General features: G+C 42.6%; 1 protein-coding gene across 50 annotated transcripts in view; it reads right to left on the reverse strand.

Moving 5' to 3' along the window:
• Nucleotides 1-26,161, reverse strand: part of ADD1 (adducin 1) — an 89,293-nt gene that overhangs the window by 38,679 nt on the left and 24,453 nt on the right. For 26 of the 50 annotated variants that reach the window (XR_011997152.1, XR_011997149.1, XR_011997148.1 and 23 more), the window contains exon 2: nucleotides 5,159-5,373. Coding sequence is in view for 41 of the 50 variants with exons in the window: in XM_072737652.1 (XP_072593753.1) it covers nucleotides 5,159-5,353 (195 nt within the window). In the remaining 9 variants the exon portion in view is untranslated. Of the gene's footprint in view, nucleotides 1-5,158; nucleotides 5,374-8,166; nucleotides 8,262-26,161 lie in introns of all 50 variants that reach the window. The other 24 variants (XR_011997150.1, XR_011997147.1, XR_011997144.1 and 21 more) reach the window with 1 other exon arrangement.

Genomic DNA, 26,161 nt, shown 5'->3' on the forward strand with positions numbered 1-26,161 from the left:
AGAAGCTAAAATAAATACATCAAAATGTTCACTATACTTATATTAGTGATGGCATTATTAGCAATTTTTGCACTTCTCAATATTTTCTTCAGAGTAGGTTTTTTAAAACTACTTTTTAAAAGTTGAAAAGGGGATCCTAAAATAAAATATTCACCCTTTATCAAATAATGCTAAATTTTTTTAAAAGATCCTAAATTAGGCAAAAGATTAAGAAGGGTTAATAGTGATTTTCATATAAAGTCACTACTGAAACACTACAGGTTAATTTATAGCTTTCCCAAACTGTATTGAAATAATTTTTCACGGGGATCCCTGGGTGGCTCAGCGGTTTGGCGCCTGCCTTTGGTCCAGGGCGCGATCCTGGAGTCCCAGGATCGAGTCCCACGTCGGGTTCCCCACATGGAGCCTACTTCTCCCTACTGCTGTGTCTCTGCCTCTCTCTCTATGTCTATCATAAATAAATAAATAAATGTTTAAAAAAAAAGAAAGAATTTTTCACATATCCTTTAAAAAAATATCTTATCAAATAAATATTTAATATGAAAATGTGAGCGCACTAATGAATAGCCACATTTGAGATTATAAACACCCTGAGGGCTTCTGGATGAGTCTATATAAAACTTCTAGTTCTTCACTGCTTATATGAAAAGCTGTAAAAATACATTGCCCAGGGATAGTCTAAGTAGAGCTCTCCCTTGCAGGAAGCAAGCACACCTGTAGTACACTTAACACAATGGCAAAGAAGAATGTAAGGAACCAAGAACTCCTGGAGGAGCCCCTATTTACCATATATCATGACAAATAATGCCACAGATCATATTCCGTGGGAGTCAAGGAAGGAGGAGGAAAAGCTGACAGGTGCTTTGACTACAAAGAAGAAATCAAGCAACAAAACACAGCCATCTTTGTTATCAATGCCCAAGGCAACGATATAGACAGATACACAAATGCATAATAAAGGGATACAGACACCCAGAGAATCTCTACTAAAGGTCACAGAGTATGCTGGGCACACAATCCCTTGCCCCCACCAGCCCTCTATCTGAAAAATCAAGCCATCCATTTCCACGGTTTCCAAATCCACAGATATATTGATGGGAAGCTCAATTCAACACACATGTACTACATAGGTACACAACACCACAACTAAGCACACATACACAGTGCAGCACACATAAGAATCAGGTGCTGGTCTAGGTACTGAAGACATGCAGAGAGAAAAAATGGTCCTTGTCATCAGGGCACTTAAAGCTTAGCAAATAACACACAGAAGGAAAACCACAGTGCAAGAAGCCCTCAGTATCCACAGTGTCCCTGATGACCTACACGTGCAGTAAGGTGATGACTGTAGCAGGGACTGGTGAGGGCCTGGAGCCACCCATTCAGATTCCAGAGTCTAGCTCCAGCCAGCACTCACCGGCCAGTGACCTTGTGTGCTTCCTTGGTCCTAACTCCCAACAGCTCTACATCCACACCCTAACCTCTCAGCGTCCTGTCTGCCTTTTCTCCTTTGACCCTGTCATCCAACTCACCTGGGCATCCCACACACGTGATCAGGTCCTAGACATGCTCTTTCCTAGTAATTGTGCCTCTTTTTAGTCTCATAGCCAAGCATGGGTTCTCCAAACACCGACCTTCCCCGAGCATCTAGCTCACCCTTTCTTCAACCCTATCGTAACCCTAACACCTGTCCCTTACCTTTCCCTGTGTCCTGACCTCCTTCACCCAGCTTAAAGCCTTGGTTTAACATTATAAATCATTCCCTCACTCACACCTCCAATTCTCTACCATTTCACCCGGTAAAACCCCAACACTGGTTAAATTCAACCCTTCACTCTATTCATGCTGCTCAAAGTGGCTGAAGGGGGGTGGAGACCATGCTGCATTGTCTCACAATAAATTCATGACCCTAACCTGAGTGTATCCTTCGTATTAACCCAAGGACAGCCCATCCCCTCACTCACTCTCACACCTTCTCTCTCCTTGAACCTCACTAGGCCCGCTCTCAGTAGGTGACCCACTTAAGATTCCCTGATAACAAAGAATCAGCTTGAAGAAAATTCTCTCCAGAATCTATCCAGCCATCATCAGCATCTGGGCCCACAGGGTGGGCTTTCCCACTCCATACAGTAGGGCTCAACTCCTGTGCTCCTAAAACCAAGAATCCAGCACCAGTACATTACTAGGAAGCAATCCCAGGTTTTCTGGATTTTTAGCTTATGTCCTTTTTCCATTCCAGGGTCCCATGCTGCATTCAGCTCCATAACAGCTGATGCTTATTGGGTATATTCTAGATAACAGGTGGATGGGGGTCTACTCAGCACCTGCACAGCAGGTCCTATAGGTCTACTTTCTTGCACTCTACCCCTAGTGATGTTTACTTGTTTCTTGTGGCTTGTACATAGAAAACTACTCAAGCCAAAAGTGTAGGTGGTCCCTGATTTCTTTCTTTTTTTTTTTTTTTTTTTTATTTATTTATGATAGTCACAGAGAGAGAGAGAGAGAGGCAGAGACACAGGCAGAGGGAGAAGCAGGCTCCATGCACCGGGAGCCCGATGTGGGATTCGATCCCGGGTCTCCAGGATCGCGCCCTGGGCCAAAGGCAGGCGCCAAACCGCTGCGCCACCCAGGGATCCCTTTTTTTTTTTTTTTTTTTTTTTAAATTTTTTTTATTTATTTATGATAGTCACAGAGAGATAGAGAGAGAGGCAGAGACACAGGCAGAGGGAGAAGCAGGCTCCATGCACCGGGAGCCCGACGTGGGACTCGATCCTGGGTCTCCAGGATCGCGCCCTGGGCCAAAGGCAGGCGCCAAACCGCTGCGCCACCCAGGGATCCCCCCTGATTTCTTTCTATCCTACCTCTTCTTCGCCATCCAGCAGCAAGTCCTATTTATCTCCCCTCAAAATAAAACTCAAAAACTACTGCTTGGAAGTATGGCTTTCTCTCTTGCCCCAACAATATTTTCTTTCTTTTTTTTTCTTTTTTAAATTTATTTATTTATTTATTTATGATAGTCACAGAGAGAGAGAGAGAGAGAGAGAGAGAGACAGAGAGACAGGCAGAGGGAGAAGCAGGCTCCATGCACCGGGAGCCCGACGTGGGACTCGATCCTGGGTCTCCAGGATCGCGCCCTGGGCCAAAGGCAGGCGCCAAACTGCTGCGCCACCCAAGGATCCCTCTTTTTTTTTTTTTTTTTAAAGTAGGCTCCACACCCAAAGTGGGGCTTGAATTCATGACCCTGAGATTAATAGCCATGTGCTCTACACACTGAGCCAGCTGGGTACCCCTACGATACTCTTTCTATACCAAACCCAGAATGAGTTCTTCAAAACCAAATTGCACCAGGGGCACCTGGGCAGCTCAGTTAAATGTCTGACTCTTGATTTCGGCTCAGGTCATGACCTTAGGGTCGAGCCCCATGTCTGGCTCTGTGCTGGGTGTGGAGCCTGCTTAAGATTCTTTTGCTCAGGGATCCCTGGGTGGTGCAGCGGTTTAGCGCCTGCCTTTGGCCCAGGGTGCGATCCTGGAGACCCAGGATCGAATCCCACATCGGGCTCCTGGTGCATGGAGCCTGCTTCTCCCTCTGCCTATGTCTCTGTCTGTCTCTCTCTCTCTCTATCATAAATAAAAGATAATAATAATAATAATAAAAACTGAGCTGCTTTTAAAAAAAAAAAAAAGATTCTTTTGCTCATGTTCCCCCACCACCCCCTACTCTCCACTCGCACACATGCTCTCTCTCTAAAAAATAAAATAAAACAAAATAGCACCATTCCTGTCTGCGGCCCTCTGATGACTCTCTCTGAGTCCGAATGCAAAACAAACTCCTAACCTAAGCCTGCATAGCCTTCCAGGACCTGGCCCTCCCTCCTGCCTCCTTGTTCAAACCGTACTGGAGTCTTCTGACTCTCCAAGTCCATCCAACTCACCCCTATCCTAAGGATTTCACTAGTTGCCCCTCAACTAGATCACTGTTCCCCTCACCCCTGCACAGCTGGCTCCTTCTAGTCATTGAGACTCAGGGGAAATCTCCCCTCCTCAGAGAAGCCTGTTTGAACCACCATTCAACTGAACCACCCCACTGCTTCCTGTACTGTGCTTGTTTGCTATTTCTTGTTCATCTCCTTTGAGGAGTGTGTGGAGTCTGAGACTTGTCCCAGGTGAGTGTGTGGAATCTGAGACTTGTCCCAGGTGCTTACACAGGTATTATACGTGTGTCAAAATTCACCAAGTTGTATACTTAAGATTTGCAGACAGTCCTCTAGGTTATACCTCCACATATGCACATAGTAATACTAACCAACCAAATAAAATCTATTAGAGGACTTATGTGTCCTGTTTACTGTTAACTCTCCAGGTTCCTTGAACAGCATGTAAAAGATAAACATTTAAAAAATTCAGTGAATATCTCTCAAATGGCTCCCGGAAGGATTAAAAGAACAAAACAAGATTAGAAGGAAAAAAAAAAGAATAAAGCACATACAAGGGCAACAGTGCCAACACGAGAAAGCAATGGAGACAGAATTCCTTCATGTAAGGACACAAACAGAAGACAGGTGGGTGTGCTTGTGGTTTAAAATGCTGGTATCACTAAAGGTAAAACCCATCAATGATGAGGTCCTAGGGCAGCCCTGGTGGCACAAGCAGTTTAACGCCACCTGCAGCCCGGGGCATGATCCTAGAAACCTGGGATCAAGTCCCAAGTCGGGCTCCCTGCATGGAGCCTGCATCTCCCTCTGCCTGTGTCTCTGCCTCTCTCTCTGTGTCTCTATGAATGGATAAATAAAATCTTAAAAAAAAAAAAAAAAAAGATGTGGTCCTATTAAGGCCTACCAAGGGCCCAGCACCAAGTGAGGCGGCCTGGGGGAAACAGTAATTTTTAAGTGGTCCCAATATATAAACAGATTCTCTGGAGAAGTAGTGAGAGAGTAAAAATGAGAAGCAAGCCCCTCCTCTCCTTTATAATACTGAAGATTTTTCATTCATTTTGCCTGATAACTTGAACCAAACAGAATTCTTTCCAGAGCCAAGTACACATATACAAGGCACTAATTTCCCAGGTACAAATGCATGGACTCTGGTACACACAACAGAGCTAAGAGCTGACGTGTCAAAGGAGGAAGAAGACACTGTGCAGAGAGAAGGCTTCTCTTACAGGGCTCTGCAGGATCATGGATACTCTCTTCTTCTGCTCCATCATATTGAAGTCCTGGCGGAGGTCCGGTGCCATGTTCCTCTCTCGCAAGTACTCCGGATTGTTCTCATCCACCCTGTCAAAGTACCTCTCCTTGTGCGGGGCTGTGGTCGGGGGTGGTGAGGTCACCACTGCGGCCCGAGTATCACCATTCATTGCACAATCTTTCTCGGCTCCTACAGAATCAAAATACAAGAAAGTTTTGTGTTTGAATCAATGTCCAACAGCACTGCATAACACACACGCCGGCCTGACAAACACAATCTTCAGCAAGAGAAGGCTATACCAGTGACTGAGGCAGAACCATGATGTGCAAGCCTTCTTTGTGGCCCTGGAGGCACATGGCTCATCAGCCAGCTCCCACCCTTCTACTGGCCAATGGCACTTCTTGTCCTCACCATTGTTCTCTAGTCAACAGCAGAACAAGCTCACAAAGCTATTATGTTCTCTGTCAAACCGAAAAAGAACTAGATACTGAATTCTGACAAGATAGTTTAAGTCCTGATGCTGACCTACCAACAGCAGCACGGTTCATTCCTGGAGAAATCTCATTTATGATATTCTCCCAAAAATGTGTCAGTCATGATTTTGCAAAGGATTCTCCAGATGCATCAATAAGAAAGCAGCTGTTCACACATCTGTATTCATGCACAAGGGAAATAAAGCTCCTCATCAGATCACCTTTTCAGTTCAAAGAAGAGCAGGCACCAAAAGTCAGCACACCCTAATTTGTGACTACCCTACAAGATGCCCAAATGACTCAAATTTAAAAATCTGTTGTCATGGCTACTTACTTAGAATCTTTTTAATCCCAATATTTTATTTGAAATGATATTCAAATACTAAATTTAATCATCTGTAACTACTAAATCTCTAAATGGCACCCTTTACTAATCACATAAATAGTTTAATTTCTACTGTTTCTATGAAACAGTGAATGCCAGCTCTAACTATATGTATGCAGTATTTACTAAGCATCTTATTATATCTAGCCACCATGCTAGGCACAGAAAGCAATCGACCATTGTGTTCCCCTTGGGGAAGCTGGATTCACAGATTGAAGAAGGAAGAGGGGTTGGTTAAGAAGTTATTAGCACAGAGACAGCAACTAAGGCCAGAGAGGAGAGAAACTGGCTAGTGGGGCACGAAGCGGGAAGGAGGAGCAGAATCCGCACCTGGAGCAGTTGCTGGCATTTCTTGGTCTATAAAGAAAAACACTGGGGATAAATTAAGAACAAGAAGGAAGAGACAACGGGAGAAACAGACTCAGGAGCCATGGGCAGAGTTTTCATGGTGAGTGGACAACAGTTCCTCACGCTGCACAGGATGAGCAAAGAAGAGATTTTATTTTTATTTATTTATTTATTTATTTATTTATTTATTTATGATAGGCACACAGTGAGAGAGAGAGAGAGAGAGGCAGAGACATAGGCAGAGGGAGAAGCAGGCTCCATACACCAGGAGCCAGACGTGGGACTCGATCCCGGGTCTCCAGGATCGCGCCCTGGGCCAAAGGCAGGCGCTAAACCGCTGCGCCACCCAGGGACCCCCAAGGAAGAGATTTTATTAAAGAGTTGATTAAATGAGCAACTCAAATGCAATCAGTGCCCCTTCCTTATGCCGTACACAAAAATCCATTCCCAATGGAGCACAGGCCTAAATGTAACAGCAAAATCTATAAAATTCTTAGAAGAAAACACAGAAGCAAATCTATGAGACTTTGGGTCAGGCACAGATTTATATGACATCAAAAGGACATGCAACAAGCAGAAAGAAAGAGAAGTTAGACTTCCCCAAAATTAAAAATCTCACTGCTTCAAAGGACACATAAGTAAAGAGACAGCCACAGAATAGGAGGAAATATTTGAAAATCATTTATCCATGAAGAAATCTACATCCAGAATATATAAAGAACTCTTACAACTTAATAATTACAGTAACAATTTTAAAACTTGTAAACCATTACTTGGCCTCAGTGGACACCACAGAGAACACAAGAACAGAGCAGCTGAGACTGCCTACATTCCTGAGCCACAAAATCATGAGACATGAGTATTAAGATCCTGAATTTAAGCTGGGAAGTCCCAGACCACTTGTTTTGCTGCCACAAAGCACTGAAACAATGGTGAGAGGGGGAGGGAGCATGCACGCCACGCCTCCCCTTCTCTTGGAATTGATCCTTGCACATCCCTATCTGCTGATGCACTACTGTCTCCCTCACTGTATAGTGAGCTCGAGGCACTCAGCTAGGAAGCAGCAAGGCAGGGATTCAAACTACAAGCCATCTGGCCGCAGAGCTTTTGTTCTTAACCTCCAAGTCAGACTGTACATGTAAGGGGGGCGCAGGAGCAGCAATGGGGGAACAGTGGCCCCAAAGGGATAAGAAGGGATGAAAACAAGGGCCTGAGATTCTGCAAGTCTCATGAGCTCCCAAGTCCTACCAATGCCACTGAGGTTGGACCACCATGTGAATAGCAAGGCTTTAAAGAAGAGTTTATATAAAAAATATCTTACGTATCAACAGCCAAAGAATCAGCTGGAGAAACACTCCCCCCCCCCTCCTTTTTGCAATATCAATTTGGATATTGCTCTTCTGAAACCTACCAATGTGACAGAAATAACATATGCTTAAAGTGACACTACTTCAAGGACTCAAAGACAAAGTGTGAAAACGGTCAGGACCAAAAGTCAATACAGAACAAACCAAGCACCTGAATGTAGTCTTTAAAACTCACTCTTCTCTAAATGTATCCTTTAAAATTTTGGTTTAATCTGTTCATTTCAACCTAGTTTGTTCTAAAAGAATGACGCAAAGAACAAAATAATGGTTGTCTGACAGTTCATCCGATATAAATGAAGCCAAACGTTCTGAGCCAATGACACAAATGTTGTACTTCAATGTTTTGGAAAACAGAAAAGGAGAAGAAAATACAGTATTGTTACTTCTCTATTACTAAATGAGTGCCAACCTGAAGCCATCTTCACCAGTAAATAAGAACACAGCACAACACTTCAGAGGCAACCATAGCTGTTCCTTGGTTCCCAGAGCTGACCCACAGAATCTCTGAAAAACAAGATAAGGCAGAGATTGCTCTCTTTTTATTATGAATTGCTATGCAAATGGGGGTAAGATAAAGACTGCAGACTAGATATGCATGTGCTGCTTTCCCTTCAATAAGGAAGTCTATAAACTTAAATCAAAGTATACATATTCTGAGCCCAGTTATCAAGAATAAACATATCGTTGTTAAAGCACAAACCTGTACTTAATTTTGTCAATTATGCCTTCAGGTTTCATTAACCTAGTTTCTAGGAGCAAGCTAAAACAGCAAATGTTTCTAGAAAGAGCTCTGCAATAAGTTATTACTTAATCCCAATTTTTAAAAAAAATGGGAAATGCTATATGCAAAAAAAAATTTTCTGGCAACATTAGAGTATTTTTAAATAATTTAAAAGGTAGTGGGGTGTCCAGGTGGCTCATTCAGTTAGGCATCCGATTCCTGATTTCAGCTCAGGTCATGATCTAGGGTTCGTGAGATCAAGCCCCACGTTGGGCTCTGCACTCAGCCCAGAGTCTGCTGGAGACTCTTCCTTTCCTTTGCCCCCTGGCCCCCTCAGCACTTGCAAGCATGCTCACGAGCTATCGCTTTCTCTCTCTCAAATAAATAAATCTTTAGTAAAATAGATAAATAAAATCTTCAATAATAATTTAAAAGGTAGTAACAAGCCCAGTAGTTGTTAACATCTAACAGTACATGAGTGGTCACAAAATCAATATTAAATCTGCTCAGTAGGGACACCTGGCTGGCTCAGCAGTTGGGTATCTGCCCTCGGCTCAGGGCATGATCCCGAAGTCCCAGGATTGATTCCCATACTGGGCTCCTTGCATGGAGCCTGCTTCTCCTATCTCTGCCTCTCTCTCTGCCTCTCTGTGTCTCTCATGAATAAGTAAATAGGGGCACCTGGGTGGCTCAGTGGTTAAGCATCTGCCATCGGCTCAGGTCATGATCCTGGGGTTTGGGATTGAGTCCTACAACAGGCTCCTCACAGGGAGCCTGCTTCTCCCTCTGCCTATGTCTCTGCCTCTCTGTCATGAATAAATAAATAAAATCTTGAAGAAAAAAAAAGAAAGTGAAACGTTGGGGCACGTGGGTGGCTCAGTGGTTAAGTGCCTGCATTTGGTCCAGAGCATGGTCCTGGAGCCCCAGGATCAAGTCCCACATCCAGCTCCCTGCATAGAGCCTGCTTCTCTGCCTGTGTCTCTGTCTCTCTGTCTCTGTCTCTGTCTCTCTCTCTCTCATGAATAAAAATCTTTAAAAAAAGAAAAGAATAAGTAAATAAAATTTTTTAAAAATCTGCTCAATACAATATATTACAAAACTATAAAGATTCTTTGGGATAACATACATAAGAGATGATAACATTTAAGCGAAAAACTATAAAACTTCCTATTCTATTCTGTAATCTTATTAATACTGTAATTATGATCACACAGACAAGATGATGTTATTGGCAAATAAGATGTACTAAAGCTGAATAAATTGATTAAAGAAAAGTGTGGATCAGTGTTTCTCTCTACCTCAATGCTCTATCAAGTTGCTATAATTTTACCTGTGTAAAAATTTTAAGATTTCACTAATTTTACTATGTTGCTACCTTTCAAATAAACACACACACTCAACAGAACCCAAAGGTCTAGATGAACCCTAACAACCAAGCTTGGCCTGCCCACACATCTCAAATCCACTCCTGGACACACAACAGCCTCCTAATCAGCTTCTCTACTTGTCTCCCAACAACCCCCACACCAACCCACTGCCCCAATGAGACCAAGAAGTTTCAAAATTATGCTGGATGACAGAACTCACTCCCCTGCTTAAAACCTGATGACTAATAAAAGGACTTTAGTTGAACCCTGATCTAAATCTAAAAATGACATTTGAGACAATTAGACATTTGAACAACAATCAGACTTGGACGGCATTAAGGAATCATTGTTAAAAAGTTTTAGGTGTGATATTATGGTTATATTAGATATCTAAGATACACACAGAAATACTTATGGATGAAATAATAAGATACCTGGAACTTGCCTGAAGCTTCTCTGCGGGGACAGGAGTAGGTAGGAGTTATACAAAACAAACGAGTCGGGCCAGCGCTAACAGCTGGAGCTGGAGACAGATATTTTGTCCATTCTGTATTGTCTGAAAGGCTCTATAATTCTCCCTGATCTTAGAATAAAGCACCTCAACACCTCACATAAGTTAGTCTCTGCCTGCCTTCAGATGAACACATTTCAGTAAGTTTTTTTACTGAAAAAACAGGGCAGCCCCGGTGGTCCAGCGGTTTAGTGCCGCCTGCAGCCCGGGGTGTGATCCTGGAGACCCTGGATCGAGTCCCACGTCGGGCTCTCTGCATGGAGCCTGCTTCTCCCTCTGCCTGTGTCTCTGCCTCTCATTCTCTCTCTGTGTCTCTATGAATAAATAAATAAAATCTTTAAAAAAAAAAAAGTTTTTTTCACACAGATACCACTGATACTGGGATGAAATCTTTAAATATTTGAAGATTAACATCCCTTGTCTAATGTCCCACAAGACACCACTGTGCATTGTATGTTATTTACTGATCTGGAAATAGCGACGTGGTGCCCTGGAATATTCTTTTTTGCCAGTATTCTTTGATCCCCAGAATGATCCATCCCAATGTGTAACTAAACCTTAGATCAGAAACTAGACAAGTTTTTGCTTCTCTAAAATACCTATGAGCTCATTCTAGAGCCCGTGGGCAGGTTCAATTATTTCTTTGCATCTCCCTTCTGGCACAGATATTTTGCTAATGGCTAACTATTCCAAACATTCACTTGATTTGCTTCTGAATCCCTAAAGGCAGAACACTCAAACCAAAGGCTGAAACAAGAAGGTGGCCATTAACAAAATCCTCTGGCTCAAGTGTCTACTACAAGTCCCAGAGGGTCATGTCAGTTTCTAATATTCTTAAAGCATTTCTCAGAAACCATAATGACTGCCAGGTGATAATTATTGCTCCAAAGAAAATAAATCAGGAGGTATAAAAAATGCTCATGTAGTCATAAAAGTGGTAGTTTCTGCTGGTGTTCTTGGCCACCTGAAACCCAACTCCAGACAGCCTTTGGAATCAACATAACCTCTGGGATATATGTAAAGACGTGACCTCTGCCCTATCTTCCTTTACTTCTATTATCTCCATCTGTCTACTTTCCCCATTATGTGCAAGGCACTAGAAATAAAAAGTTGCAAAAGGAGTAGATGATAGACAAATAAATGTAATCAAATACTCTCGCTGCCATGTACCAGCAAGGGAGAAGTGTGTGAGGGTGAGAGGTAGAAAGAGCAGAGTGAGGGTGTTAGGAGTTGAGCTGTGTCCCCTCAGGATACATCTGATTTGGAAATAGGATCACTGCAGATGTAATTAGTTAAAACAAGGTCAGAACTAACTGGGCCCCTAATCCAGTATGACTGGTGTCCTTATAAAAAGAGGGCATTAAGATACAGACACAAGGGATCCCTGGGTGGCGCAGCGGTTTGGCGCCTGCCTTTGGCCCGGGGCGCGATCCTGGAGACCCGGGATCGAATCCCACGTCGGGCTCCGGTGCATGGAGCCTGCTTCTCCCTCTGTCTGTGTCTCTGCCTCTCTCTCTCTCTCTCTCTGTGACTATAATAAATAAATAAAAATTTAAAAAAAAATAAAAAAAAAAAAGATACAGACACAAATACAAGGAGAATGCCATGTGAAGATGAAGGCAGAGGTCAGCTGAGGTGATGCATCTACAAGCCAAGGAACACCAACAACTGCCAGAAAATTACCAGCAGCTAGTAGAAAGACTTGGAACAGATTCATTGTTATGGCCTCAGATGGAACTGATCCTACTGACACCTCAATCCAGTTCAGCGTCCAGAACTGAAATACAATGAGTTTCTGTTGTATGAATCACCCAGGCTATGATACTCTGTCATGGCGGCCCCAAGAAACTAATAGAGGGCTGTTGGGAAAGCTTCACAGGAAAGATACTTTTAGAAATAAGAGGTTGCTTCCAGGTGGCACAGGGCAGGTGGCAGTCACCTGGTGAATGAACATCTACAGAGACTTAGAGACAGCAGCAGAGCTAGCACAGTGAGTGCTCAATGTCCCCTGCTTTCACACGGAGTGCCTGGCACCCAGTGGGAAGGTGCTTAAGGAGCTTTTAATGACCTTCCTGAGCTGTTCTCTCTTTCAAACATTTCAGCCCTGCTCATTCTTAAGATCCAACTCACATATATCCTGCTCTGTGAAGCATCCCCAAGCCCCTGAGCTCAACACTTGGCCTCATATGTTCTGAGGTACTTTACTCAGACCTCTTTTCAGCCATTTGCAAACAGAACCAAACATCTGTGTGTATGCTGGTCCCATCACCAGTCTGTGGGCCCACGAAGAAAAGGGACTCTTGATCTCTAACTCATTTTTGTAAACAAGCCCTGGGAGAGTAGCGACTCAACAGAGACTTTGTTCCTGCAGTAAGGTACCCACTACAAGGGACATTCTAACCTCTCTGGAAGGGCTCCACGAGGTTTCCACCCAGAATTAAACTACATCATCAGGACACACTCACTGAAATAAATGGCAGAATCGCCCAAAACAAACAAAACCAAAAATGTAGCTATAAGCAGTGATGGATGTGTTAACTTGATTGTGACAATCACTTCACGGTGTATACGCATATCAAATCATCAGACTATACACTATAAATATATTATTTTTTCAATTATACCTCAATAAAGCTGGGTGGGAAAGCTTAAAAATTGTGGAGTCTTTGCTGGAATTAGTGACAAGCTTTTAAACAGGAGGAGCTAAAATGATGGCTAAGCTCAGGTGAAGAACTGGGAATAGTGCTGCATAGACAGTCCACACCCCACTCAGTGCCCCAGGTGGGAAAGCAAAAGAGAGGAAAACTCTAGCCAGAAATTCATGATGAACTCTTAGCAAATGGGTTGCTATGCCAGCCAATGAAAGAGTCCCTAATACCTCCTGGCAGGAGGGAGCTCAACTTTGGAGCTCTCTCCCAAATTAAACAGAACACAACCGTATGAGTTCTTCCCCTCACGTCTCACATTACTAGCCTCATTCTCCACTTCCCCTAAAGGACAACACCCACCTTATGTTTAAGATTCTTCTTCACAGGCTCAGTCTGACTCAGGGTTGTGCCCTACTTGGAACCTCAAAGTTAAGTAAAAGCCTTTAATTACTCTGATCGGATCATTTCTATTCCTGTGTCTCCGGATGTTCTCTGGCAGACGAAAACGCTCAAAAGTCCCCTTTAAAATAATCACGGCTTACTATGTGGTTAAGTGCTGATTTCAATTGTACAAATTCAATTGCAGGGGCACCTGAGTGGCTCAGTCCGTTGTGCATCCACCTCTTGATTTCAGCTCAGGTCAGGACCTCAGGGTTCTGGAACTGAGTTCGGCATTGGTTAGTTACAAGTTCCCAGCCTCAATCTTCCACTATTTAGTGTTTACATACAGCCATATACCTGCTGTTGTTCTTCTAACTATAGCTTCTTTTTTTTTAAGATTTTATTTATTTATTAGAGATAGAGAGAGAGAGAGCAAGAGCATGGGCAGGGGGCAGGGAGGGGCAGAGAAGCAGACTCCTCACTGAGCAGGGAGCCCGACATAGGGCTCAATCCCTGGACCCCAGGATCATGACTTGAGCAAGGCAGATGCTTCACCAACTGAGCCACCCAGGCGTCCCCAACTATAGCTTCTTGATCAATTTTATGGTGTACTATTACAGAGTCCAGTTGTTTTAAGGATACATAGCCATTAGTGCAAAAGCAAGGATTTGAAAATAAGACTATGGTTTGGAGACTGCCCTCTTAATTGCTTCACGTTAAACAGCCTTCATGTGCTGACAGGACCCTCCAGTCCCAGGTCAGCACTGGACAGTGGACAGGCCACTGGGCCCAGCATCAGTGGTTAGTCCCACTCCTTCCACTGCATGACATCAACAAGGACCAAGTCCTCATCCATAAAATAAAGATATCTCCTAACCTAATGAATCAAATGAGACAACACAGCCAAAAGTACCTTGGAGAAAAAATGAGAAAATGGGATGACTCACATCCCATCCCATCCCATCTATGACTCCCAACTCCACACCCGATGCTTCTCAATCCAATTAAGAATGCATCTAGAAAGTGCAAGGGAGGGCAGCCCGGGTGGCTCAGCAGTTTAGCACCTGCCTTCAGCCCAGGGCGTAATCCTGGAGACCTGGGATCAAGTCCCACATCGGGTTCCCTGCATGGAGCCTGCTTCTTCCTCTGCCTGTGTCTCTCATGAGTAAATAAATAAAATCTTAAAAAAAAAAAAAAAAAAAAAAGTGCAAGGGATCCAGAAGAGAGCCCCAGTCATGAACTTTATAGGAGTGTGACAAAGGCCCTGCAGAGGACCAGTTAGTTCACTCGAACAACTGTGAGAGTTCCCCACCTGCAGGTGAAGAATTGACTCTGAGTTTCAAGTTTCTGAGGTCTCAAGATAAATAAAGAGCCAAGTCAGGCCATGGACCCAAGCCCACTCACTCCAAGTGCCACACTCATCCCTTGACGAAGTCAAAAGGTGGGCACTGGCCAAGGGTGGGAACCACAGCACTCTTCCCACCATTTAGCACCTAACAGGCCCTCAATAAAGATATGGTGAATGAATGGTGAAGAAAGACAAAGTAATCCTCCGTTACTCATTTAACAAAATTTGCTTCTGTAGAGAAAAATTATAAAGCAATAAGTACTTTCAGATGGCACATGAGTTTGTATAAACCAGTTTACTCTCAAACAAGTGCCTGCCTGCCTGGCTTCCTTCCTTCTAAACATTTTATTTTTAAGTAATCTCTCTCCTCAATGTGGGGCTTGAACTCACAACCCCGAGGTCAAGAGTCCTATGCTCCACCAACTGAGCCGGCCAGGAGCCCCAAACAAGTGCTTTCCAAGAAGAAATTCCACAAAGGAAACTGCAATTCTGATTTCAAGAGAGGAATGTGGGAGGAGTAAAGTTATATACGGTGCCTCACAATTTAACCAGTAACAGCCCGTTCCATAGAAAATCTCTACTGCAATTACTGGTCCACTCCTTCTAAGCCACATGCTGTGAACCACCACACATAATCAAGAGCAGAAGTCAACTTTATCCTCTGACAGTGCCAACTCTTTCTCTATTTTTGCTCCTTCACACTATTACTGTCCTTCCATTACTATATGATTTTTATTTTTCACTGTATTTTTACTGAAGAAATGGAGTCTTTTCAAACTTGGTGTTTTACTGAAACAAAACTCCTCCTGAATTTCACTCCATGAGGGTGTCTGTTTATTTTCCTGGGGGTTAGGAGGAGGTAGGGAAGTTTGACAGGGTTATAAGAGTAAGGGAGATTAAAAACACTGACCACAAAAACAAACAGGTTTTTCAGAATTTAATGGTCGGTGACTAAATGTTCTTATTCATGAAGTAATTGGTTCCCCTGGAAAACAAATGATGAAAGGAAGCCTTGAAGATAATAGTCAACTAAGGCTAACAGGCTGAGAAGGACACAAGTGCTGAGCATGCTAACACAAAGATATTCTGCATACGCCAAGGTCGAGCTGTGAACTACTTTATTAACTCTAGGACTTCTGAAAACAGGGTCAGGTTCTCCTCTTTGGAGCTAGTCAGGAAGTATTTAAAATCACAAGTATAAGCCTAAGTAGAATTCTGCCAAAGGTATACTCTCTGAAAAGTAATTATGCCGCTGATCAGGAATGAAAACCCTTAATGCTACCAAGTAATTATGAGCACACAAGTTTTTAGATGATCTAGTTTTCACAGAAATAAGGATATACTATGAAGTGAAAAAAGCAAAATACGAAAAATGATGTACGTATGGTGCCTTTCAGAGGGGAAGGGAGGGGATAAGAAAAATATTTGTATTTGCTTGTATCTGCAATAAAGAAATGAAAGAAGAATATACAAGAAACTTTAAATGGTGGTTTCCTTGTAAAAATAAGAAGGATCTGGGGATCCCTGGGTGGCGCAGCAGTTTAGCGCCTGCCTTTGGCCCAGGGCGCAATCCTGGAGACCCAGGATCGAGTCCCATGTCGGGCTCCCAGTGCATGGAGCCTGCTTCTCCCTCTGCCTATGTCTCTGCCTCGATCTCTCTCGCTCTGTGTGACTATCATAAATAAATAAAATTTAAAAAAAAAAAAAGGATCTGGGAAGACAGAAGACAGAGATGGCCAGGATTCCTTATTATTCATACATATACTTTTTTTAACTTTAATTTATAAAGAAAAGAAAAATTTTAAATGTAACAGCATTAAGAACATCAACACAGTAAGCATCACTGAAGGTATAAAATGAACAGAGTACACAGTACATTGTATTTCCAGCGGCATAAGGATATCAAACATGTGTTTAGTTTTATAGTTTGATAGAGATTCTGTTAAGTGTTTTAGTAGGGTGGCCCTATCCTGATTTTACAGGTGATAAGACATAGGTTCTAAGAGACTGTTTTACCCTAAGTAGAGATAGCAAGAGTTGAGCTGAGAATGTATAGGGTTAAATGAGCCCCTCACAGTCTCTCCTCCAAAATGATTCCATATGTATCGGAGTTGTTAATAACTGAGTATTTCTTTAAATCAGCACCGGCTGATTAAAACGGAATATTTCTTTAAATCCATATTGGCTCTACTTCGCAGCCACTACTTCCATGTTGCCAAAAGCACTGGAGTTCCTACCCAAAGGGCATTTCATTCTACAAGGAATCAAACCAATACGATGCACCTCTTTTCTGGTATTACATGATGACAGGCAAGGGTTAGTCTGAAGAACAGGCCCTGGTCACACTGGCCCTGAAGTCTGCACAGCTGTGAGGGGAACACAGTCCAGCTTGCTTTATGACTATCTGTGGTCTAACGGCATCCTACGCTGCTACCTGGTACACAGAAGGTGTTCCTTAAGTGTGCTGAACTGAGGCAGCAGAGCAGGCGTGAGGACCCTACAGCCACCTGACTCAGGGTAGCAAAGGTCTCCACAACAGACCCCTTAACTCTGATCCCTTCTTTTTACAAGCAGGAACCTGAGGCTCAGAAGATGAGAGGACTGTGGGAACCCCAGGAATCACTGGCAGAGAACAGAAGCCCAATGTGTCTCGAGTCACACCACAACCAAGTGCGAGTCTACCACACTGCTTACTAGGTGATCTGGACAAGGACCTTCTCTCTGGGATGCAGTTTTCTCCTCTATCAACAGGATATGGTAATGGTAACCTTGAGGGAGATCTCAAGAATCCGAAATGCTGTTTGGAGAGCATTCAGCAGTGTTTGGCAGACGGTACACACACATTAAGGAGTGGCCATGATTACTGGACACACCAAGGTGTCCCAGCCAGGCCTATGAGCTTCCACACCATCAACCCACTTCTTGCTCACATGGTTTTCATTGTTTGTGACAAATAACTGAATATTTCTATCTTTAGCACAACTACAGCTACTTTCAAAAAGACATTAAAATGGGACACCTGGGTGGCTTAGTGGTTGAGCGTCTGCCTTCAGCTCGGGTCCTGATCCCAGGTCTGGGGATCGAGTCCCGCATTGGGCTCCTCCTTCTCCCTCTGCCTATGTCTCTGCTTCTCTCTCTGGGTCTCTCATGAATAAATAAAATCTTTAAAAAAATACATTAAAAGTAACTTCTCACATATATAATTTATTTCTCAATATTGCTAACACTAGGTTAATATCCAAATAACCTCTGAAGTCTTTAAAAATTCCAGATGATACCTGAAAGGGGAAATTACAAAAGTCCTAATAACTGTAAACCAGGGGAACTTGGGTGGCTCAGTGGTTGAGCATCTGCCTTTGGCTCAGGGCATGATCCCAGGGTCCTGGGATGAGTCCTGCGTCAGGCTCCCTCCCCCCAGGGAGCTTGCTTCTCCCTCTGCCTATGTCTCTGCCTTTCTCTGTGTCTCTCATAAATAAATAAATAAAATATTTTTTTAAAATAACCTAAACCAAAAAAAGGTCAAAAACAAATTTAGACAAAGGAAAATTATGCTTCAAATTGCATATATTAGTTTTTGCTTTCCAAAACGGTGCCATTTCAATAGACATGACACTACTGCAGGAGAGGGGACAATCCAAACTCTAAAAGGCTCCACACACAGCCTGAAAACAGAAGGGATAGGTCCTAGCAGAGGGGACTGGGCAGTCTGCACAATAAGTAAGTAAATCACATGGTGCGTCAGCAGGCAAGAAGTGCTGTGGGCAGGGGACTGGCTGGACAAGGAGAAGGGGAGGCAGGTCTCAATACTATGTGGGAGGGCAGAAGAAGGCTCTGGGGAAGGTGACATCACAGGTGGTGTGAGTGTCCAGCCACTCCAAGCAGAGGGACAGCTGGAGCCAAGGCCAGGAGTGAGGGCTGACATCTGCCTGGAAGTGGGAGAGAGGGATAAAACAAAGTTTATCATCATTTTCTTGAAGCATTAAAATATTACATTTACATTTTGGTAAAGAAGCAAACGAAGATACCTTTGGTATCTTTGATACCACTCTAACCTAACTCATCCAAAACGAGACTTTGAATCTTCCCCTAGTCTTGTCTCCCTGCTTCTACCCTCAAATTCTTATAGTTTGTTCTCCATAAAAATATAATCAAACCATGTCCTGCCCCTGCTTAATTCCCACCAATGGCTTCTCACAGTTCCTAGAATAAAATCTGAAATCCTGACCACAGCCACCAGGACCGTCCCAGTTTGGCCCCCAGCCATCTCTCTGCTGTGATGTCCCAGATACACTAGCCTCCCTTCTGTCCACAAACACACCCAACTCCTTCCTGCCTGACAGCTTTAGACTTGCTCTTCTCTCTGTCCAGAACAAACTTATTCCAGCCATGTTGAGTGTCTTACTCCATATTTTAGGAGTAAGTTTTAGGTCAAATTTCACCTCTAAATCCTGAGATTAGTTTCCCTGCCCATGCTCTCTAGAGTAGTCCCTAATCCCCTCTCTCTAAAATCACCCTGGGTTTTTTTTCCCTTCAAGGCTCTTATCACCACTGTCAGGGCACAGACTCTGGAGCCAGAATGCTTGAGTTCAAATTCCAGCTCAGCCACTTACTGGCTCTGTATGCTTAGGACAATTTCTTAACTTCTCTGGCCCCAGTTCTCACTTCTGAAATAGTAAGGCTAACACAGTTAATGCATGTAAAATGCTCAGAAACAAGTATCTGGGGACACCTGGGTGGCACAGCAGTTGAGCGTCTGCCTTTGGCTCAGGGCATGATTCTGGAATCCTGGAATCGAGTCCCACATCGGGCTCCCTGCATGGAGCCTGCTTCTCTCTCTGCCTGTGTCTCTGTCTCTCATGAATAAATAAAATCTTTAAAAAAAAGAAACAAGTATCTGACACTCAGGAAGCGTTCAAGTGTTTGCTGTTGGTATTACTGTCTCCCAATTAGCACATAACCTCAACAGGGCAAGAGACTCATCTGCACCATTCATCACTATATTCACAGATATACATACATAAATATATACATATATACATATATATACACACATATATATAAAGAGACAGAGGGGGGAGAGAGGTGGAGAGGGAGGGAGAGGAAGAGGGAAAGGGCGAGGGCGAGGGAAGTACAGGTTCAAGTCTAACATTCCGGACTGGTAATGTTAATCTAAGTACTGAGATTCCAGAGCATTTGACTGTAAGAAAAGCTATCACCCTGCTTCATTTAATCACAACTGACTTAAACTGAAAAGACTCTGGGGACACAAGCGACTCCAAATCTCTATCTGCCACTCAAAAGGAAGCTCCAGACTGCAAATGGACAATCTGTATATCAAATTGGGTTTTGTGTTTTGAGATGCCTGGGTTTTACGTTTCTAAGAATTACGCCAATTCCCAAAGTTGGTATACCAAGACAGTAGCTGTATCTATCACTAGCTGACTGGATCTGAAGACTCAAGCAAGTTTAGCCCCCAGAGGCAGGAAAATCAGAATTGTAGACCTCACAACTAAGTGTACATGGTACTCTAGCGAGGCTCATAAAGACTGAAGGAGACCCAGCCGAGATTGACTAGATACATGTAAGTTTAGAAAATTCGGGATCCCTGGGTGGCGCAGCGGTTTGGCGCCTGCCTTTGGCCCAGGGCGCGATCCTGGAGACCCGGGATCGAATCCCACATCAGGCTCCCAGCGCATGGAGCCTGCTTCTCCCTCCGCCTGTGTCTCTGCCTCTCTCTCTCTCTCTCTCTGTGACTATCATAAATAAATAAAAAATTTAAAAAAAAAAAATTAAAAAAAAAAAAAAAAGTTTAGAAAATTCTATCCAGGGCAGCCCAGGTGGCTCAGCGGTTTAGAGCCACCTTCAGCCCAGGGCGTGATCCTGGAAACCAGGGATCAAGTCCAACATCACGCTCTCTACATGGAGCCTGCTTCTCCCTCTGCCTGTGTCTCTGCCTCTCTCTCTCATTCTCTCTCTCTCTCTCTCATGAATAAATAAAAATCTTTAAAAAAAGAAAAAGAAAAGAAAATTCTATCCAGACTTGATGAGGAAGAAAACACCCACCAGTACTCTACCCACCAGTACTCCTAAGCACATTAGGAGGGGCTGTCTAACACCACTAGCCTGAGGTGAGCATGTTTCCCCAATAAATATATGAATCAGTATCAGGGGAAGCATTTAATAGTTACAAAGAAATAGAATGGAAAAGTAGTCATAAAAATCTTATGAGCAATATGTAGAATATAGGCAATACTTTAAGCTGTTGAAATAGCATGTACAAAATATTACTGCAGTCATGTAACAAGGCAAGTCTACAACACTGAGAGGCCAACATGGCTAGACAGAGGCTTCTGTCAACCTCTCTTCATCCCACAACCCCTAGTATCTGTTGGATGTCTTTGAGTGATCCAACAGCTCTGTCCTCCACCTGTAATCAGCCTAAAAATCAATATCTTCTGGGAGGCAGCAGATACTAAGAAAGTCCTTGAGCAGACAACCCTCAGGTCGTACAACCACCACAGAGAAGCAGTGATGCTTAATGGGAAGAAAGGAGGCTCTGGGATTACCAGGGTTCAAACCCTAGTCAGACACTTACTAAGAGGATACCCCAGACAAGCTCACCATCTGTACCTCAGTTTTCTCATGGGTAGAGGGAGACAATAATAACCATCTTACAGGATTGTTGAGTGAACATGATATGTTCGATACCATGTCTGTACAAAGTCCCATTCATCTGTCAGTGTAATCATGACAACTGGTACCTGAAAACATTTTCCCTTGGTCATAGGCAGCATCACTGTCCATGTCCCACCCCTAAGCCAGATCTAAACTTTCAGATCTATTTCAATGAATACCAGAGGAACTCCCTGAAGTAACAGAGCAGAGAGACATGGCTATTAAACAGAAATATCTAGTTAACTGATATTCTGATTAATAAGACTACCAGTTATATCCTAGAATATAATAAAACATACTTAACACTAATAAACACTGAGCAAATCAACCTTTGGTAGTTAAAATTCTCTAGACTTATTTTATACACATAAATGAATGTCAACAGCTCTCAAATACAAACCCCGTATTTTAAAAAGTACTACACATCTTGGGATTGAGGGAAATGTGTTTAAAAATGAAAACACAATGCGTAAACACAGAACAATTTAACATCTGTTTATGCAGCAATGCTTTTAAAACCTTAAATCATGGGGCACCTTGGATGGAACTAGAGGGTATTATGCTAAGTGAAATAAGTCCATCAGAGAAAGACAATTATCATACAATCTCATTCATACGTAGAATTTAAGAAACAAAACAGGATCATAGGGGAAGACAAGAAAAACAAAACAAGATGAAATCAGAGAGAGAGACAAACCGTAAGAGATTCTTAATCACAGGAAACAAACTGAGGGTCACTAAAGGGGGGAGCGGGGGGGGGGGGGGTGTTACTGGGTGACGGGCTTTGAGGAGGGCATGTGATTTCATGAGCACTGGGTATTATATAAGACTGATGAATCACTGAACTCTACCTCTGAAACTAGTAATACACTATATGTTAATTAATTTAATTTAATTTTAAAAATTAAAATAAAAAGAATCATGGGGCACCTGGCTGGCTCAATTCATAGAGCACATGACTTGATCTCAGGGTTGTGAGTTCAAGCTCCACGCTGGGTATGGCACTTACTTAAAAAATAATAATAATAATATGACCTTAAAATCATGATTAGGGCAGCCCGGTGGCTCAGTGGTTTAGCACCACCATCAGCCGAGGGCCTGGTCCTGGAGACCCAGGATCGAGTCCCACGTCGGGCTCCCTGCATGGAGCCTGCTTCTCCCTCTGCCTGTGTCTCTGCCTCTCTCTCTCTCTCTCTCTCTCTCTCTCTGTCTATCATGAATAAATAAAATAAAAAATAAAAAAAAATAAAATCATGATTAAAATTTTAGAAATCAAATCTTTTCAATTCAGGGGGAAAACAACATGGAGGACAGTAGAAAAGATTCACATTCTGAGATCACTGACTGTTGATTTTACCCAAACATGCTAAGTGGCAATTATGTAATTGGAATTGTGGAAGAAATTCAAGATACAGGGTGAAACATTAATAATATGTCTTTAGAGGGGGCACCGTTAAGCCCAGCAGAACTCTTTCAAAGGAGAAAAAAAAAGTTTATCCCTTCCATTCTGTCATTTAACACCTAAGTAATACTAGCACTTTTAAACTGAACCTAACCCAGCTCTGAAATGAGCAAATTCATTCTTTCCCAAGCATCTTATACTGGTATGTCTAGGAAAATCCTGTGCCTTGGTTTTGCAGCCTGACCTTCTTGGGAGTTATATAAAATAGAAACAATCCATCAAGGTATTCAGCCCAAGCTTCAAATTAATAAAAACACTTTTACTTAGGGGAGGCAATTGTATTCAGGTCCCAAAAGCATGGCATACAGTACTTCAAGATTGTTTCCAGACAACAGTTCAAAACACTTCTGAAAAAAACTACAGCATATTTTAACAAGCCAATAAAAAAGCAAAGCATTCTCAAATAATTATGACATGGCAAATAAAATATCCCAGAAAATGTGACCCCTTTAGAAAATTCTAGCTGCAGGGCCTTGCCTAGGGTGGGGACTCAAAAATCAGTTGAAGGAAATAGCAGAAAACTATGCCTCTAAAATAACTGCTGGAAAGGTAAATCTGCCACGGGAAAGGAAAGTGCAAAGTATGGGACACCTGGGTGGCTCAAGGGTTGAGCATCTGTCTGCCTTTGCTTCAGGGCATGATCTTAGGGTCCAGGGATCCAGTCCTGTATCGGCTCCCAGCAAGCAGCCTGCTTCTCCCTCTGCCTATGTCTCTGCCTCTGTGTATCTATCAGGAATAAATAAAATCTTAAAAAAAAAAAAGTGCACAATAAAAGAAACCCCCAAATTGGTTAGAACCAAGTATAAAGTTTCACTTCCTTTTTGGCTTACATAATCTGAAAAAGAAACAGAGGTATCACACCAAAATTGCCCTGCTCTGGTAGATCGGAAGTGGCTGCTTCATCATTTCTCTGATTAGTAGATAAGGATAAAAGGTTTTCATGTGTTTATTTACATCTCAAAATTCCCCTAGGATCTATTAATCTCTGCCCACCTATTTATCAAAATCTTGATGTAGTTATTCTCATAAATGAAAAAAGGAGTATACCTATTGACCTTTTATCATACTGGACTCCTATAATTTTATTTTTCAATGAGCAAATATTTTTATATTTTGTATATTTAGTTCTGCAAACTTTTCCCTCTCCTTTTCCTCTTAAAGAGACAGTTCTCATTCCTTCACAGGCACATCTCAAAATGTTCCAAGAAAGTTTTCAGGAATTATCTGATAAGCATTCCATTTTGCTTTTCCCCCAAGAGTCTCTCTAGTTTTAAACATTTGTCCTTAATCCATCTGGAATTTATTTCCACGAATGATGTTTTCCAGTTATCTCATGGCTAATAACCGCCCCTCCCCAGAGACACAGAGGTGTGGTTCTTTATTCCCCAACAGGCCTGTTGGTGCATGGGGCAGAGCTTTGAGCCAGCAGCACCCTGCTGCTTCCCCACAATCTACATGGTCTGACCTGCACTCAGTTTCCTCTCAAGTCATATGTTCCAAGGTTGTTGGAGTAATTAGAAAGGATAATAAATGTAAAGTATCTAGCACAATGTCTAACACATAGTGGATACCCTATCAATAGGAAATAATTATCTAATGTTTGATGAAAATATAAAAGTAACATGTTAAAAATTTCACTTCAAAAACTGCAAGAATATTAGGTTTAACCAACTAAAAGTTGAAATACATTATTTTAATTAACATTCTATTATAAGCTCATTATCTTATTTTTAAATTAAAACCTATTGTATTCTATCTATATCAACACATTTAGTATACTTAATTGAGACCGCTCACTTTAACTCAATCCCTAAACCAATACCCTACTGTGGCTTACTGAAACTGACTTGGGTGTGGTTTTGAAAACAATTCTGGGTGAGGCAACTAAAGATAAGCTGACCAACCATCTGTTTGACTAAACAAATTTAAGTGAACTTTAACGTACTCTATCCTGTTTAGATTTCCAAAATCCATCTGATGCCAACTGGTACAGAAAGAATCTGGCTGATTAATTAACATGCTCAATTCACATTAGAGTTTAGACTCCAGGCCCAGACCACCTGGGTTCTGATCCCAGCTCATCACTTAATAGCTATGTAGCCTTAGGCACATTTCTTCATCTTTCTCTCTATATATATATTTCAGTTTCTTCGTCTGTAAAATCAGAATTTACGTCAAGTGTTTTGTATAGGTCTGGCACACAGTAAGCAATAAATTAAAGCACTATAGTAAATAGCAACTACTATTATAAGCAGCAGCACCTTGAAAGATGAACTGAAGCTCTTTTAAAAAGACACTGGAAGAACATTGTGATGGGTACTAATTAACTGTCCTCCTTAATGTGTGCACAGGGACACACAGTAGCACCACTTCCTAGAGGTCTCTCTTACAGACAGCATCACTACTCTGTATTGTCCATTATTATTTTAGAGAGAGAGCATGCACAAGAGTGCAGTGGGGGCAGAGGGGAAGGAAGGGCAAAGGGGGAAAGAGAATCCCAAGCAGACTCCCTGCTGAGCAGGGAGCCCAACATGGGGCTAAATCCCAAAACCCTGAGATCACAACCTGGGAGGAAATCAACAGTAGGTCACTCAACAGACTGAGCCACCCAGGTGCCCCTATATTATCCATTTTTCATACCAAAGCTAGACCTCAAGCTTATGGAAAGCAGGAACTATCATAATGCTCATCTTCTGACGTTCCCAACACAGTGCTCTGAACACAGATCTTAAATAATGTTTATTAAATTAATATATTTAATAAGGAGGTGCCTGGGGTGGCATAGTGAGCTAAGCCTTGGACTCCTGATTTGGGCTCAGGTTGTAATCTCAGGGTTGTGAGATCCTGCTGTGGACCTGGCTTGCGTTCAGCATGCAGAGTCACTTGAGATTCTCTCTCCTTCTCCCTCTGCCCCTCCCACTAGTGCTTGCATGTGTGCTCTCTAAAAAATCAATCTTTTAAAAGAAAATTAATAGGATAAATATTAAAAGGATAAATAAACAGGCAGTAAGGAGGTGCCTGGGTTACTCAGTCGGTGAAGCCTCTACCTTCAGCTCAGGTCATGATCCCGGAGTCCTGAGATCGAGTCCTACATTGGGCTCCCTGCTCAGTAGGAAGTCTGCTTCTCCCTCTGCCCACCCCACCCCCTGCTCTCTCTCGCACTAATATATTTTTTTTAAGTCAGTAAGACAAAACCTTAGAAGCATATATCTTTAGCACCATAAGAACTTTAAAAGTCATCCTGAAAAAAATAAAAAATAAAAAATAAATAAAAGTCATCCTGTTACAGGG

Source organism: Vulpes vulpes, chromosome 14 (assembly GCF_048418805.1).
Source record: "Vulpes vulpes isolate BD-2025 chromosome 14, VulVul3, whole genome shotgun sequence".
In the NCBI taxonomy this organism is placed as follows: Eukaryota; Metazoa; Chordata; class Mammalia; order Carnivora; family Canidae; genus Vulpes; species Vulpes vulpes.